The sequence below is a fragment of the Pollicipes pollicipes genome, unplaced genomic scaffold (genome assembly GCF_011947565.3).
Source record: "Pollicipes pollicipes isolate AB1234 unplaced genomic scaffold, Ppol_2.1 Scaffold_4295;HRSCAF=5057_pilon_pilon_pilon, whole genome shotgun sequence".
NCBI classification, from domain to species: domain Eukaryota; kingdom Metazoa; phylum Arthropoda; class Thecostraca; order Pollicipedomorpha; family Pollicipedidae; genus Pollicipes; species Pollicipes pollicipes.
Genome location: NW_023596461.1, coordinates 31787685 through 31805546, shown reverse-complemented (window position 1 = coordinate 31805546; position 17862 = coordinate 31787685). Strand labels below are relative to the sequence as shown.

Below are 17862 nucleotides of genomic sequence, written 5' to 3'. Positions count from 1 at the left end.
ACGTTACACGTTAGTGCATAGACGTTAGTGCGGCGCATAGACGTTAGTGCAGTGCACAGACGTCAGCTCCGGAGGAATGCATGGAAAACATGGACTTAAAACAAGGCTGGCCCTCACTCCAGACCCACATTCTGTGACGCCCCCTCCCTGGTCTGGATTCTGTCTCTCCGACGCGGAGGTGCCGGCGGCGTTCAGCTGTGGCCCTCGCCGGATCTGCCGCTTTGTTTGGCGGCCGGCAAGGTCAGATTCCCGATCGACGGCAATTAAATCATCAGGCGCTTTGTCGCTATTGTTCCCCGCCGGCCGGATTGCGTTTATTCTCCTGATTGAATGGGGGGTAATTTGTCGGCGGGTCTCTCGGCTTGCCGTCCACACTGCTCTGGACGCCGGAAACGACCATCTCAGGTTTTTTGGCCGAGCGAGGAAAAGTGTGGAAGGGTAGCGTTTGGCAGCATTGTTGTGTTTGGTTAATTTACGGTTTTGACCAAGTGAATTTCTACTTCGGCACGTTGTCGCCCTTGGAACAGCAGCGAAGGAAATGGTTACGGTGATTTGACGACTAAAAAATACAGTCGTCGATTCAATACGTGTTAAGCTTTTCAGGCCTTGTACGGCTTGAATAGATTAGAGCTCTCCGATATCTAATCAAATCGACGATAATTGCATGGTGCGTGAGTTTGTTCCCACTTGAGGAAGAATGGGTTTCGTCACAAGCTGGTTGTTGAACACGCCCACAGAAACAGACCGCTGCTCAACAGCTTTGAACAGATTCAGCCGACTGGCAAATGTGCATGACCAAACGATCCAGTCAGCCCACGCGACGCTGTGAGAATGGGACAAGGTATCCCGATGGAAACGTGTGCTGGAATATAATTGCCCATTTCCCCTGCGAGCCACCAAAACGAATGAACGATGAGAAATGCAATGAATATGGATGATATCAACACAGTGACAGCCTCGCCAGTGCACATTTTGGTGCACGTATTTTTGCCCGGGCTGAATTGTGTGTCATGAGGTCGGGAAAGACACGCGACAACTGGGGTCGCAGAGGTCGCCAGATTGTTGTCATTTTCAAACGTCACGGCCTGGCGACGTCGCAGCTGTGTGGAAGGAAGATAACTCCCATTTGGTTGTCACCACATCTAAGTACTCCACAACCCTACGGCGTTTTACCGCCCTTGCGTCGAGGGGGAGTCGGCTGGGCGCAGCGTGACATGACGTGATGTGGCGTGCGTGACGTCCACGTACGGTTCGACACTAGCGCAGCAGCTCCCGGCTGCAGCGCTAGCCGGAGCCGACCGTCCGCATGACGCCAGCCGAGAGCTCACATCCCGGAGCTCCACCCGGCCGGGAATTTCGGCGGCGGGGCGCTGCGCGCACGTGCCGGCCGCCACGTCAGCGGCGGCGCCGACACGTGACGGGCACGTACCGCACGGCCACGTGACGCCACGTGACGCGGCCGCAGGAAACGGCAGTCAATCAGAAAGGCGGTGGGCTTCCCGCCGGCGCGCCACGGTCGAGTGGGGCGCCGGCGCCGGCGCGCGGCGACGGGCCGCCCGTCCCGGTCCCGCCGCCGGTGCCCCGGGAGAGGGGCCGATCTGCCCCGGTACTCCGGGGTCACCGCCACGGATCGGTCGGCCCGTCGCCGGTGCCCGGGAGAGGGGCCGGATCTGCCCCCGGTACTCCGGGGGTCACCGCCACAGATCGGCCGGCCGCCGCCGGTGGAGCGGGAGAGGGGCCGACCTGCCCCGGTACTCCGGGGTCACCGCCACAGATCGGCCGGCCGTCGCCGTGGAGCGGGACGGCTGCAGCCGGCGCGGCGCGGCTGGCTGGCCGACTGCAGGACGGGGTGGCCACAGCACGTACCCTTGCTCTGCTGGGAGCGTGGTCTGACGCGTGCTTATCTCACAACACCTCACCTCACCTCACCTCACCTGAGCTCACCGCCTCACCTCCCCAGCACACTAGACCAGGTCGACGGTGTCTGCTGGTGGACTGCCGCTCCATTGGCAATGAACGAAGTGAACACAAGCAGCCAGAGCTTAACGCGGGGCACGACCCTGCAGAGCCCCCCCACCTCCGTCACAACCACTCGCTGCTGCATGACGAAGCTCGCAGTCGCAGGCGACGAGAAGCTGCATCTCCTCGGAGCCGACTGCCCGGCGCCACGCCCTCCCTCAGCTGCAGGTCCCGCTCCGTTAGCCCGCTCCATGCATGCCGCCTGACGCCGTCTGTCTCGCGTTCGCAGGCCGCGGCGGAAGACGAAGACTCTGCTGAAGAAGGACAAGTACCCGCTCGGCTGGCGGCATCCTACAGCCGGACCCGTCGCGGTCCCAGGCGTCCACCATGGCGCGCGACATGTACCAGATGCCCAACGGCTACATGCCCAACGGTAAGAGCACGGCGCGGCGGCGCCGGTGGGGTGCGGGCTGCAGCTCTGGCCCGGGGAGGCGCTGCCACACGATCGGGCGGGTTGTGGCGACGTCGGCCGCCGGCGGCGATAACATCGGCTCGGCCGCCGCGACCGGACAAAAATCGCTGCACTCGCTGACTGAGATGAGCCGGACGGGCCTTTGAGTTGTCAGGCTGCTGCTCGTCCGCGCCAGTGGCCACCCCCGGAGGCTGGCCGTTCGCAGACGAGCCTGCGTGTGCGCCGCCGCGCTCGCCCCGTCCGCAGCGGCGGTGCAGGCTGGTGTCGTACCCCTCGCTGAATCCGGACGGCGAGAGGGTCCCCGCAGGCCCGGGACGATCTCACAAAGGCTCCACTTCGCCGACCGAGGGCCAATCGGTTTCAGTTTGCTGCAGTTCGCTGGGTCTGGCATTTGCCGCGCTGGAAACCAATCAGCGTCAGCAGAGGGCGGTGGAGGCGAGTGCTGGAGTCGTGTGCGAGCCCTCTCACCGTTCGTCCCGCTGGGGGAGGGGGGGGGGGGACGGTAGCGGTGCGGCCCCCGTCGCCTGAATGAACCGGGCTGTGATTGCTAGGGAAGGAGCCCTGTTCAAACCAGGTACATGCCACCTAAATGAATACGTCCTGTTCGTATGTTTCGCCAAAGACTGTCACGACCTGAAGGAAGTAACTTGCCCACTTGGTGAGAGGAAGGCTGAAGCCAAGTCTTACCAACGGCAGCGCATTATCTAAAGCAACGTTAAAATCCGGTCAGTCAGCGTACCAGCCCTTTCGATCGGAGAGCCCCACGATCGGCATTGCATGTCTCTTGAGAACCCCCGAGACTCCTTCCTGGGCCGTGGATCAGGCGCCGGACGTGAGACTTATACCGCGTATCAGCGCCGGCATCTAATAGCCGCACATAAGTAGCCCATTTGCCGGGGAACGGCGCGTCCTCCGACAGGCGGGCCAGATACGATCGCTGGCTACACGGCTCGACGCTCAACGGCCAGGCTCGGGCGATAATTACTGTCCGTCGTCGCAGGATGCCCGGCAGACACTGACGGCGCGGTCTTGCTCCTCCAAGCAGGCTTTCCGTTAGATTGTAGGGTGACAGGCTCTGCTTAATTCGGGCTTCATCTCGAACGCGAGTTTGTGCCAACGTCTGCGTGGGCCTAGTGCGTAGACCTTCCGATTCCTATGCGCGCAACAAATGGCAACCGCTACCCTACTTTGGTGCTGCATTTTCACTCCTGGTGCGCTTTGTACGTACGTACTACTGATGCTTCTGTTTCTGGTCGCGCTTATTCGTCACACAATGGGATGACACCATGAGCAAATGAGACACTTTCCTCTCAGCACACCTAAACTCTGGCAGACTCGCGTCATCTTCCGGCGCATCCTCTCCCACGAGAAGACTCGCTCGTCGCCGTCCCCCGTCGAAGGGGCGGGGCGGCGCCCGTCTCGCCGGCCCGGCGGGTCTCGCCTCCGCAGGGCGTTGGCCTGGATATCGAGCCGTGGGAGCTTATTTACCGGGCCGGCGCCGGGCAGTGTCGCTGGGGCTGCCGGCCGGGTCCGCAGGGTCGGGACCCACTCTGAATCGACCCCCGTCTCATTATGACACTTACACTCCAGTTAGGGGCGCCTCCACGGCTATTGAGACTTATTATGTGTTTGTTTGCGTCCTGGCTGTGAGAGACAGCGGGGTCGGCACCGTCTGACGCCCTCTCTCTCTCTCTCTCTCTCTCTCCTTCTCTCTCTCTCCCTCTCTCTCTCTCTCTCTCTCTCTCCTCTCTCTCTCTCTCTCTCTCCTCTCTCTCTCTCATATCTCTCTCTCTCTCTCTCTCTCTCTAATGCTGATCTCTATCGAGATATCTCTTCTCTCTCTTTCCATTCTCCTTCATGAGACACTCTTGCTTTATCTTTCTGGTAACAACCGTTTCTCAATCACTTCTACGTCCTTTTTTGCCGCCTACATCTTGCCAGCAACTATTGACAACAGGCGCCCAAGCCAACACGCGGAATGTCACGCGTGCTGCTGCGCGGTGCTCGCTCAACGCGTCACTCTCGTGCACCCTACCCCGGGTGCAGGGTCGGCAGCTTGACATTCCATCCCGTCAACACATCAGCACCGTACATATGCAATCTCTCTAGTCAGCACTCGGCGCCCGTTCGCCGTCGGACCCAACGGCCCCGCGGCCTCGGCCCACATGTACGCACCTACCACGGATGGCTCCGGTAGCGCCGCTCGCCGAGCGGACCCACCGGTGCCCCCTCCGTGCGAGCGACACGCCCCTCGGTGCCGGGGTCACCGGCCGCCCCGGTGGCGGGAGGGCCGCGCGGGGCAGGTGCGGGCCGGGCCGTCCGCGCCGCCGCCGGGTCGAGGACGCGTGACGCGGCCGGCCTCCCGTTGTTTTTTCTACTGCGCGGCCGGCGGTCGTCGCCCACTTCCTGCGCGCGGCCGGCGCAATTTTGGAGACGGCGGGGGGGCGGCGGCGGAGGAGAAGCCGGCCGCGGGACGGGGCGCTGCCGCCTCCGCGCTACGCCCACCCGGCCAGCCTACGGGAGCTCCCTCCCGGCGGGACGGGGCCGCCGGCGAGGCTAGCGGCGAGTCGCGGCTGGAGTCGGGTCGAGTCGTCGATGCGACGGCGACTCGAGTCACCGCTGGGGTGCAGGCCGAGTCGCTGCCCCGCCGGTCAGGCGAGTCGCTCCACCCGTAATAACGGTACGGCTGTTGCCTTGGTCCCAGCGCAGGCGGGAACTGCCATTACAAGCTCGGATGGTCCCTCCCGGATGGAGGAATCCTCTTGCTGACTTGGGCTCAGAATGTTGGTAGACATAGCGTTCAGTAGTAGCTTCGTTTCCACCGTACTCGTATTCACATGCGAAGCTCAGAATTACCGGTGAGGAGCGGGCGTTGCGGCCGTTCTTTTCTTTCACAAAATGCAGCCAGTTGGGACGTATGCTGAAAAACGTGATGGCTGTGGATTTGTCTGTCAATGCTTATGGGTATTTGTATTCATGGTTTTGTTTGGTTTTTGCAATTAGATGGCTGTAATAGCACTCGCTGTTATGAGTGCAGTCGCTTCCAAATTTAGCATCTTTGGGCAGTAAAAGGATCCTCGGTAATCCTGCAGCGCCCGTCAGCTGAGGTTTCACATGACCCTGAAAGCCTCGCCGGCTGCCATCCGCCCTTGGTGAGCAGCGGGCAGAAGAGTGGAGGAGGCAGAGAGAAGGAGCGCCAGGAGAAAGAGAGACAAGGACTTCATTGAGAGAGGCGCAGACCGTCTTTTGTGTGGTTGTGGCCGAGATCAATACCCCAGACTGGCGTAGTACTACGGCGAGAGTGAACCCCATTGAGACTTGAACAAAAGTCAGGAATGTTTTTGTGCTCTGAATGGCCACATGATAGCAATCTTATTGTTTGGGTCTCTTTTGTGCCGGATCACCTGTTTTCTATTGTGAGTCAGTTCAACATTTGTTGTACACAAAAGTCGCGTGGGAGAACCGATGCAATTCGGGTTAATCATGCTGTTAAATGGGCTATGCGGGAAGTCTTTGCGGTTCATAGGTGTTGTCAAACTTGTCTCAGATGCCTTAAAGATCGAAAGGCTGAAGCCGCTGATGTTCCACATTTGTGGGTTTTGTCGCTCAGCTGTTGTAAAGGGACTACGTGCCAATTGAGAGCACAAACTTGAGATGCACATACGCACATCATTTGTATTGCATGTATGACGATGTATACTTCAAAATACCCCGCAATTTCTGCATTTCCTGTTTTAGGCTTTTCAAGGAGCATCACAACTTTCCAATCATGTGGGAAGCATGTAGGTTGCGTCAGTCGTGGGAAAACATTCCCTTTGATAATACCGCGATTCGTGTTACATGAACCATCTGAAAATATATATATATATATATATATATATATATATATATATATATACATATATATGTCATATAGGCGTAGCATAGCATGAGCAATAAATACACGGCACGTCATATCACTGAGTCGAAACGGAGATGATTCCAGTAGCTGCGCCCTTGGCGGCGTATCACATACGCCGCTCATCTCTGCCAATGAAGAGACCAAGTGGCGATTTGGCGCCTGGGCTTGCAGCTCGAGCGAGGAGAGAGAGAGGCTGAGAGCAGGGGCAGAGTGGGGGCGCAGCGGGAGCAGAGCCGGCCGGCCGGTGATGCGTTAACGATGAATTGCGCGGCTGTTGAACTATTTAGCCGCGGCCTGGCAAACACTAGAGCGGTGTGGAGACAGAGCTCTTCAAATACCCGCTGTCAATACGGCGAGCAAACACACGCGCGCCACCGACGGCCTGTACCGCAAACAACCATTTTCACGGCAGAAAATAGGCACGAGCGCGCAGCCTTGGCACACCCCTCTTCCGCACCGTTCCGGCGAGATGGGTAATGCGGCGGGCACGCATCAACCAACCCGCCTTGGCAACTTGTGCCTCTCAAATCCTGGCGTTCAGTGGGAACAAACTGCCGAGGTTTGACCACACCACTCAGCTGACAGGTGGACGTCACGTGATCGTACTATCTGAGCGTCTCAGAGCACAGGCGGCCGACCAACCATGAACAGATCGCAGCACTGTTGCGAGTTGATGCTATTTTTACGATGGTTCTCCTGTGGAACGTTGCTGCAGCTCCATGAGGCCGTTGTGCACGCTTGCGTGCGCCTCAGGCCTCACCGGCACAGCAGCCAGTCTTTAACAGTCCAGCCCAGCACTGTTAAAACAGCCCAACGTCTTCGCTGTGCGCAGTGAACACGTCCAACTCCTGTATCGGCAGCCGTGTACAGTCTGGGTCTTTGTTGTCCACCCAGGCTTGGTAGTCCACCGCGGGCTTGGTTGTTCACCACAGGCTTGGCAACCCACCACAGGTTCGGTTGCCCACCCAGGCTTGGTAGTCCACCACAGGCTCGGTTGTCCACCCAGGCTTGGTTGTCCACCACAGGCTTGGTAGTCTACCACAGGCTGGGCTGTGCAACACAGGCTTGGTAATCCACCCAGGCTCGGTAGTCTACCACAGGCTTGGTAGTCCACCTCGGACCTGGCTGCCCGGCCCACACACCTGACTGTCCCGACCCTGACGAGCTCCCGATCGTCCTCGGCTGTCCCCCGCCATCTTCAGAGGCTGCTCTCGGTACCGGGGCACCGTCCTGCCCCGCTTTGTCGGCTGCGCCCGCACGGCGTCACAGGCTGGCCCCAGGGGCGCCGCCACCAGCTGGCGCCGCTTCCGCCCGGCCGCCGCGCGGCATCTTCAAGAGACGAGTCATCGCCGGTCTGATTTTCACGTCACCACCCCGCACCCAGCCGACCCGCAATCATGCAGCGCACCGCAAAGCCTTTACGGGCGCCGGGTAATGGTTTACGATAATTGAAAGCGCGCTGGCGGCGGCGCCACGACCGCCGCAGCGCCGCGCCGCGATAGCCGCTTTACGGTCACGCAAAAACGGCGGCGGCCGACGCCGGGCCTGTCGCGGCGCGCGGATTACCGCCACAGTGTCCGCTTATGTCCGCACGCGGAAAAACGGCGCCCAGACCACCTTGGCGGCGCGTGAGCGGCGGCGCGGCGCCAGAGTCAACACGCGCCGTGTTGAAGGTAAACAGGCCGAGAGGAGGGCGCCTGCAAGCTGGGCTAATTCCCGCGGTCGGTCCGGTCCGGTCCGGTCTGGCGGGGACCCTCGGGACCGGCGGATGACCGGGGACGGAGGCGGCGGGACGGACGCAGCGAGAGTGAGTGTCGAGTGGCCAGCGGGAGTGTGACCGGCTGGTGTTGAGTTCTGGCGGGCGTCGTAGGTGGGCTGAGCTGAGTGACTTGTGTTTGGGCGTCTTGAGTCCATCTCTTGCTCCGTGGTACGTAGTTGGAGCAGAGGCTCGTTCGCACGTGGTTGGTAAAATTGGCGCTAAGAGTTATGACCAACTACTAGATACGGCACACAGCCACTGCCATATTACCGCGACATCCTGAAAACACGGCCACTTTGCACGAATCGGCAGGGCCACCATACTCCCTGTCCTGCACTTTACCTCTGCGCTTTAACAGTGTCGCAGGATGCTGGCTGACCTCTTGCGTGTTGTCGCGGGATGCTGGCTGACCTCTTGCGTATTGTCGCGGGATGCTGGCTGACCTCTTGCGTATTGTCGCGGGATGTTGGCTGACCTCTTGCGTATTGTTTGACACCTGGAATATCGGTCTACCTCCGAAATCTGCCTAAGTTTTGGAGTCTTCGTTGGCCTCCAAAGTATCGGTTGTAACCGGGATCTGACATCTGACATATGGTCCAACCCACGGATCTTCGCTGATCTCTGGAAACCTCTGGAATATTGTCTGGCCCTTAACCTGAAGTCCCTGTTTTTCCCAGACCCGCCCTGCGGGGCTGATCCCTGGATCCGTGCCGACCTCAGTTCTCCCAAGGGCTGATCCCTTGATTCCCTGCTGACTCCACCCCTCCCGCTACCCCCCAGACGATGATCCATAGAACCCCTGCTGACCTCAACTCCCGTCCCCCAAGAGCTGATCCCTAGACCCCCTGCTGACTACAGTTCTCACCCCCCCCCCCCACACCCCCCACACCCACAGACGGATCCTTAGATTCCCCGCTGACCCCAGTTCTCCGGTCCCCCAGGAGCTGACCCCTGGAGCTCCTGCTGTTTCCAGACCCCCCTCAGGAGCTGACCCGTGGGGCCCCCGCTGACCCCAGCCCCCCCCCCCATGTGCCGACCCCTGGAGCCCTGCTGATCCCATATCTTCTCGTCCTCCAGGTTACCCCACCTACGACCCGGCCGCGTACCAGCAGCATGCCGCTGCCTACGGCAGCTACATGACCAACCCGTACATGACGGCCGGCGGCCAGTACGAGATGGCCCGAGGCTACACCCCTCCCACCACCTCCAGCATGGGCTACATGAACGGCTCCAGTTACAACGTCATGTACACCAACAGGTGAGCGTCGCGGAACTGACAATGGAGCCGCGCACTCGCCCGGCCTCACTTCATCTGGGCTGCATTCGAGTCGAGAACGATTCCGTTTTTCCGTGCTAATACAGGCTTTCATAACCGTACTCCAAATTTCCCAGCTTTCGTGACCGCGGTTCAAAGCCAAGCCCGTCAGTTCCACCACTCGCTGTAGTCTGTCGCGACCGAGGAGGGCGTTCGGCCGCCGGCTGTCTCCGCGTCCGGCGGCACCGGCCACCCGCTGACGGCCGCCCTCCGCCGTTGCAGCCCCAGCCCGTACAGCGGCATGCAGGCGGGCATGGGCACAGCGTCGGCCAGCCTGCCGTCGCACTCGCCCAACAGCATGCGCTCGGACACACCACCGTCGGCGACCGCCGCCGCGCCGCCGATGAAGCGGGAGTACGGCGCGCCCCCGCAGCAGGGCGACCTCAACAGCATGATCAACATGTACCTGCCGGCGCAGGGGGCGGCAGAGCAGGCGGCAGCGGCCGCCGCCGCCGCCAAGTACGCCGCCGAGCAGAAGTACATGCCGCCCTACCACCACCAGATGACAGGCAGCCCAGACGCCAGCCTGCCGCCGGCCGCCATGACGCTGGCGCACCACATGTGAGCGAGGCGCGCCGCCGCGTGCCGCGCGGGTCAGTGGGCGCGGTGCGGCCCGCCCGTGTGATTACAGGCCCGCGCCGGCCCTCGCCCCCCAGCGGCGGCCCAGTGGCAGCCCAGCGGCAGCCCAGCGGCGGCCCAGCAACAGCCCAGCGGCGGCCCCAGCGGACGGCCCAGTGGCGGCCCAGCGGCGCGGCCCAGCGGCGGCCCAGTGGCAGCCCCGCGGCCAGCGGCCCGGCCCAGCGGCGGCCCAGCGGCGGTCCCAGTGGACAGGCCCAGTGGCAGCCCAGCGGCGGCCCAGTGGCGGCCCAGCGGCGGCCCAGTGGCAGCCCAGCGGCGGCCCAGCGGCGGTCCAGCGGCGGCCCGCCGCCCCCAGCGGGTGACCTAGCCCTCAATTGTTGCTCTAGCCCCAGCAGCCGACCTTGCCCAAGAGACCGGCCCCAGCGCCGCCCCCAGGCCCCCGGCTCGGTGCAGAGTGAACCCGCGGGTACGGTGTAGACGCAGCTGCCCCTCAGAATGTTATGTAACAAGCCATCACGTATGGATGCCGTCTACACAGCTCTTCAGAAGGTTCATCTGTCGCCGCTCTCTCGCTTCACACTGCGCGCGTAGGGCCAGAATTCTCGTGCAAAAGTAGGCAAAGCACCACTCGGTTCCGGCCGCTCCTGAGATCGCGGACGAGCGAGACACGCTCTCGCGTTGATTGGTTGGGCGCGGGTCACGAGGCCCGCTGAAGCTGGCTAGTCTTGCGGGGGTAGCTAACTGGCACGGATGGTACTTTGTGGATAAGGATCATGGGAAAGGTTTGGCCTACTGTTCGGCACATCCCGTTGAAATGATAGCAAATGACATAATTGATAAGTAACTGGATGGCTGAACCCTGACAGGAAAACTAAACTGATCAATACTAAACCCGGTCATCCGACCCTCTCATCCTCTTTCTTGCTTTATTCTGAATCCTCGTGGCCTGTGCGAGGCAGGCTGCATGCGTCAGCCGTGAGTAAGCCGACAGGCCACCTGGAGAGAGACCCCGACCGGGCGCCAGCACACACCCCGTAGTGGGGTCCCTGCGCGGGCTAAGGCCCGGCGGTTGGCCCTCCCAGGCACATGTGGTCCTGCCCCACTGTTATCCATTCTCCTTTCATCCCATAGCTCTGAAATGATCATGTCTGGTCGATAGGGCTATAATCCAAACAAACCCGGAATATTCGCAACTTAGCAAAATGGTACTACCTCTGAAACCTATGAAGATCTGTTGGCTTGTTGCAACCCAACTTAGAACTAGAAGAAGTGAAAAATCCTTCCAATTTTGGAAGAGCTCCGCAATACGCACTGCCCCAACAAGAAGCTCTATTGTTCTGACTGGGCTTTACCAGAAAGGCCACGAACCCGGAGACACCGATGAGAGCCGTGACCTCTCGCGGTGCACGCATGGGACAGGTGCGACGTATGGGTGACACAGGCGCCTTGGTCACTTGGGCCCGGGGGCGGGGCAGGGGCTGAGGGTCACAAGCTGCAGCAATCCCCAGAGGCCATACAGTGGACAGCAGGGTAAACTGACACCGAGAAGGCGAGAACGAGAGGATGCGTGAACACGCGATGAAAAGGAGCGTGAGTGTTCTGGTGTGGAAGCAGAGCATGTGCACCGAAACGTGTGTGGAAGTGATGTGCCCATACCTGGGATTGCTGTAATCTGTGTTGTTTGTACATGCCATGTTTGAGTATATACGCACACGCATACACGCATATCACCTGCGTAAAGGGAGTGAACTCTGTAGTATAATTATGTGTACAATAAGGTTTTGTATCTACCGGCGCGAACCAATGGCGTATTCATTAAATTAGTATTTGTTGCATATTACTGTCGTGTGCCAAGTAATTTAACGGTTTATTCACGCGTTCGTTTCTTGCGGATGGGTTCCGATACGTACCACAGCTAGGCCTGAGGCACTGGCGGCAGGTAGGACACTTCTAGTCGCTATAAACTGTTTCTGACTCCTGCACGTCGCGGTGGAGCCTACTCACGGCCGTGTTGGACTGTGACCGTCGGCCGCGGCCCGAGGCGGAGGCCGGCTGTGCGCCCCTCATTGTTGTTGTTCACGAGCGAAGCGCCTCGCCCTCCCGCCCGCCGGAAGAGCGTCTGGGGCGTCTTGATCTCAACGGCGGACGGGCCCTGTGCGTGCGCGTACTAAATGTACCGGACACGGTGTTTTGTGTTGTGCTCCATGTTACACTTATGCTACGCCCGACGTACACGCCCCCGTCTCGGCTTTCCTCACCGTTTCACTCGCCCCCAGCTGAGTAGCCCCCCCCCCCTTTCCTTGGACCGGGGAGGTCCCCGGGCCTGGGTCATTCCCCCCTCTTTCCCTCCTCTCACCTCTGCTGGAATGTCACGAGACGTATATGTATGTTATGTTTCGACACCGAATCAAAGCACTCAGCCTTCGCTCGGCTATGGTTTGTAAGTATGTGAATGTAAATACTGCACATATGATGCTGTTACTCTCCTGTAGGATGGATAAAATACAATTTAAAAGGAATTTAGTGGTGTGAGAGCCAGAAGCGATGCGGGTGTTGCCTTCAGGGACTACGCAAGTCAAGTTTTCGGAACGCACGACACGCAACTAGCATCCTTAAACTCCGTTATAAACACGTGAGTAGAGCGATAGACGCAATTACATTTCTTTGTTCCTTAAAATTATTTGCTTTTTGTGTCTTTCGCGTTTAGTTCGGCAGGAGGCCGTAGGCCCATAGAACACACATTTTGAAAACACATTTCTCCCGACCTCGAAAAATTTATGTTCATGCCATCCGATGCTAGTCTGATGACCTTACTCTGACCTTGCGATCACCGTGGCCAACAGAGGCACTACGCGTAACTATCCCGTCAGTGCAATGGAGGCAAGAAGCGGCCGACTTTCTTCGAGCAGCTTTATTCTGGCACAATTTTTAACGAGCCCCTTGCGTTTTACCTGACGGACTGCCACCGAGCGCAGGGACAGCAGCTGTAACCACGCGCCCGAGCCGGCCGTGTTCTAACGACATTGACCGTGAACGCACTCGGGAACGATTGAAGCTCAGATAACCACCGCCGTCATGCACCAATACTGAATCCGCTCATATCCTGCCATTGTCCAACCGGCCCGGCGCCATTTAATGATAAATTCTCGACCGCGGCGTGTCCTGCCGGGGGGCATTTGAGCGTGACCGGCCCGGTTCCGGCCTGGGGGACGGCGAGGAGGTCGATACGGCGCCGCACGACACTCCATAAAAATCGCCCCGGGCCCGCAAACCGCTTTAATTTGAAACATAACGAATGGCCAAGTTAATCCAGTGAGAAATAAAACTTAGATAATGTTCCTCTTCCGTGTCGGCAGTCATTTATCGCGGTCCTTCTGGGACACACCCGATGGTACTCCCGGTCTATGGTGGCCTCCCCCCCCCCTTCCCCTTTCCCGGGCGCACACAACAGACATTCATTCTGAGATCGGACTCCGTGAGTTTGTGCGGCATCTTGGGTTGGCCTGTGCGGCGATGCACTGGTGGTAAGTTTGTCTAACTTTTTTACGCAGCATCGCACAACGGGTACCGCCTGCTGGTAAGTATGAAAAGCACTCCAATAAGTGTGCTCACGTGTGCCATTTTCATTCTCTAATAACTTGGGAACGCAGTTCACCGTGACAGCTCCTCGTCTGTATATTTGTCTTCATAAGCGTATGGGCTGCTAAACGCTGTAGAATGTCTCTGAAGAAACACTCACATTACTTAACGACGAATACATCGAGAGCTAAATAGCGGGAAATGACACCCCTTGCCTGTTATTATCCGTGTGGTGCATAATAGCGCCATTGTTCTGCCACGACAGGAGTTTGCGATAGCCAAGCCTGTTGCGTTACATCCGGTGGACACGCTCAGTGCAATGCTGTTGACTTATGCAATATGCAACTACTCGGTTAGACAATTTGCTTGTTAATGTGTCCGCTCTCATTCGGCGAATATCTTAAGAAGAATTGAGATGCAAATTATGCTACTTTAAAATGCGACGCTATACTTCATTCAGCCGCATGATAACACGCCCCGTCCTGCAGCCGGGGCCACCCACCCCAGCGGGCTTCACACGGTAGACTCACGCACTGCTGACGGCGCCGGCTGCCGGCGGTTCGGGGACGCCGGCCAGCGGCGCGCCGCGCCCGAAAGTCGGCCGTTCCCATGGGCCACTTCTGGCGGCGGAGGCCGGCGCTGACGAGGCACGGGCGCCATCGCGCCGCCGACAACGGTGCCGACGGGGCTAGGGCCCGACGATGGCCATGGCTGGAGTGCGGCTGGAGTACCGCTCCGGCTGGAGTGCTGCTCGACGGCAGGTTACGGCTAAGATGGCTGCTACTCTGATTACGAGCATGTCAGGCCGATGTGCTATTGGACAGCATATCCCAATGTCATTTTGAAAGGGCGGCCGTCAGACTTGGTGCCGATATTGGGGGGAGGGGGAGGGGGGCGGGGGACGGATTTCGAAGGAAGCCTTTGGACCCTGTCTGCGTTGCGCGCCTGACTTGGGGACACATTACTGGATTAATCTGCTCGTGACGAGCCGGTTCTGCGGCTTCTACTTAGTCGATGTTTAATTGCCCCAGGCGATGCTGTCCTTGGGCTTTAAGGCTTAGCTCAAACTTAATCCAATATAGGTTATTCAGTGTCCATAACTACCAAAGGGACTTAGTAACTCAGTCTCATTGCTGTTTGCTAACTAGATACGCTGCTTTGCAGGCAAAATTCACCTGAAATCCTCAAAGCAGACAAAGAGTGCAAATTACGCTGACAGTCTATCAGAAACCGCTTGCTCATTTTCATCACGTTTTGTCCATAAATTAGGAAGCTATCCAATCGGCGTCGGCGTCGGCCGTTACTTCCGGGCGGAGGGGAGAGAGGGATACCCCAGGAAGTGGTGCGCCGCACCAGCCCTCCGCCAGGCCACGCGTGAAACCGAGCCGCAGTATATCGCGCGGACGATGACGCCACGACCTCGCGGCCCGTCCGCGAGCCGCCTCAGCTGGGCAGCGTTCGCGTCAGTTGAGCTGCGCCTGCGTCAGCTGAGCATCAGCCGCTTCAGCTGAGCATCGTCCGCGTCAGCTGAGCATCGTCCACGTCAGCTGAGCACCGTCCACGTCAGCTGAGCATCATCCACGTCAGCTGAGCAGCATCCACGTCAGCTGAGCATCATCCACATCAGCTGATCATCATCCACGTCAGCTGAGCATCGTCCACGTCAGCTGAGCATCGTCCGCGTCAGCTGAGCATCATCCACGTCAGCTGAGCATCATCCACGTCAGCTGAGCATCGTCCGTGTCAGCTGAGCATCACCCACGTCAGCTGAGCATCATCCACGTCAGCTGAACATCATCTGCCTCAGCTGAGCATCCACCTACGGCCGCAGCACTTACGGTGCTGCGAATGCGATGTCGGACTAGTTCAGTTCAGCAACCGGACCAGTTCGCCAGACCCGACCATGTGAGAGCAGACCGCGTGCTGGGCCGTCTCTCGGAGACGTTGATTGGAACGGTCGGGTAGTCGAAGTGCAAACACGACGCTCCAGACAGACTGCGGGTCACGCCCTGCTTCCTTTCAGACGTTCTGCGCCAAGTATCGCGCGGCCCATGTGTGGAGATGCGAGGCGTCTGTTGGCGCTGGCAGATCGCCGGCCAGCGGAGCCGGCTGGTGCGGCGCGGCGCAGCGCCGGTATTCGTGGCCATTCAGCACGTGGTGTTTGCCGAGGACTCTTCACACCTGAAGAGTCGCCCCTGGCAGGTGGACAAGGTCGGAGGCAATCACCGAGAAATGCTGCATCACGCTCAGCGAAAAGGCCGGAACATCAAACCAACTCCTCTCTCCCTCTCTCTACCCCCTCATCCATGTACTCTTTTTGTAACCCATCTCTTCCTTCTTTCTTTCCTCTCCATCCAGTCTATTCCAGTCGCTCCTATTCATTTATTGATTCTCTTCCCGATACCAACCATCCTTCCCCTTCTGTCTCCTTCTGCTTCCCTCTCCCGGTCTTTCTATCTTCTACCACTCCCCATTTTTATCATATGCATTCGTGCAGGAATTTCCACACGCATGCACACCGAAATTTTTAGTATCACTTGCTTTCTTATCATCAGTGCCATACAACTTTCGGTTCCGTTTGTTTTGTTGAAGCTATACATGCCACAACAACGATGAAGTTAATCTAAAATGCCATTGCCACGATTGCGGCTGACAAAAATGGCCTCACAAGCCTGCTTGACGGACTCCCGGCGACAGCCACTCCCCAATTCCAGCGCTTTGTCCCCCAAAACAGCCGTCCCAAGGGGCTGGGGTCACGACCCCCAGCCGTCGTTCCGGCGTCTCCTCCCGGCCGCACGGAGGCACCGCGCCCTTGCGGTGCGCGGCGCGGCGCGGCCCGGGCCCCGACCGGCGGGCGGTGCCGATATAAAAACAGATACGGCCGCCAATCTGATCCGGGCTGCCGCGGCGGCCGGATGGCCGGCCGGGGAACAGGTGTCCCCCGGCTTCCGGCCGCCGCTCGCCGGCCGGGCGGAACCGAAACGTTACACCGGCGTGTGTCACCGCGCCGGCGCCGCCCGACCGCCGGCCGGCAAAAACGCGCCGCCGCCGCCGCCGCCGCCGCCGCCCGTGCACGAGCCGCGTGCACGGGCGCCGTGCACGCGGGCGCTGCACGGCGCGGCACGCGGCCGGCGGGAGATGCGGCTGGACAGGTCGGCCGTCGGCTCGCGGCCGCAAGGGTTGTCGCGCAGCGCTGCGACGTCGGGCCCTGCGTGATCGGTGTTCAACCACAGGGGCTGGTGCACGGCACACTCTGCTGGTGCCGCTGCGACGCCGGGCCCTGCGTGATCGGTATTCACCACAGGGCTGGTGCACGGCACACTCTGCTAGTGCCGCTGCGACGCCGGGCCCTGCGTGATCGGTCACCACAGGGCTGGTGCACGGCATACTCTGCTGGTGCTCCTGCGACGCTGGTCGCTGCGTGATCGGTCACCACTGGGCTGGTGCGCGGCATACTCTGCTGGTGCCCCTGCGACACTGGTCGCTGCGTGATCGGTCATCGCTGGGCTGGTGCGCGGCATACTCTGCTGGTGCTCCTGCGACACTGGTCGCTGCGTGATCGGTCACCACTGGGCTGGTGCGCGGCATACTCTGCTGGTGCCCCTGCGACACTGGTCGCTGCGTGATCGGTCACCACAGGGCTGGTGCACGGCATACTCTGCTGGTGCTCCTGCGACGCTGGTCGCTGCGTGATCGGTCACCACTGGGCTGGTGCGCGGCATACTCTGCTGGTGCTCCTGCGACACTGGTCGCTGCGTGATCGGTCATCGCTGGGCTGGTGCGCGGCGCACGGCTGGTGGTGCCGCTGCGACCGGCCACCACAAGGGTTCGCAACGCTACAGCGCTGAAAAGCGCCTGCCATTGCCAGCACAGGATATACAGCGCGGCGGCAAGCGGTGACCACAAAGCCGGCGCGGACTGCGGAGAACACGGAAAACTGTCCGACCGCAGCCACCCACTAGCAAGTGGACGTGTCTTGGTCCACCAGACATGCCAGAAAGCCATTGGCACGTTGCCAGCAGGCAGATAGCGCTTGAAAGTGGCACCAGCCATCAAAACTCAATGGATTGCTACCTCTTCCCTGTTTGTGCGTGTATGTGTATGCTGGCGACGAGCACCAGCCTCGTGCCATGCACACATGCTCTGACCACCGCGGCTGGAACGGACGCTGCCATATAGGCCCTCGCGCGTGATTGAATCCTTACCTCCACAGCCCAGAAGCTCCCAGTCTCATGTTTAATCCGCTGGATCCGCTGGTGTTGTCCAATGAGCGGCCGCTGGTGGAAGCCGAACGCGCA

The 17862-nt window shown here is 59.8% G+C and overlaps 1 protein-coding gene across 1 annotated transcript; it reads left to right on the top strand.

Annotated features, from left to right (window-relative positions):
- Nucleotides 1-2308: 2308 nt before the first annotated feature.
- LOC119097605 (transcription factor Sox-1-like) lies at nt 2309-9972 on the top strand. Its single transcript, XM_037220648.1, has 3 exons — nt 2309-2392; nt 9169-9349; nt 9629-9972. Exons 1-3 carry the CDS (start codon nt 2347-2349, stop codon nt 9969-9971), a joined length of 570 nt encoding a protein of 189 aa, XP_037076543.1. The 5' UTR covers nt 2309-2346; the 3' UTR covers nt 9972.
- The last annotated feature ends 7890 nt before the right edge of the window (nt 9973-17862 follow it).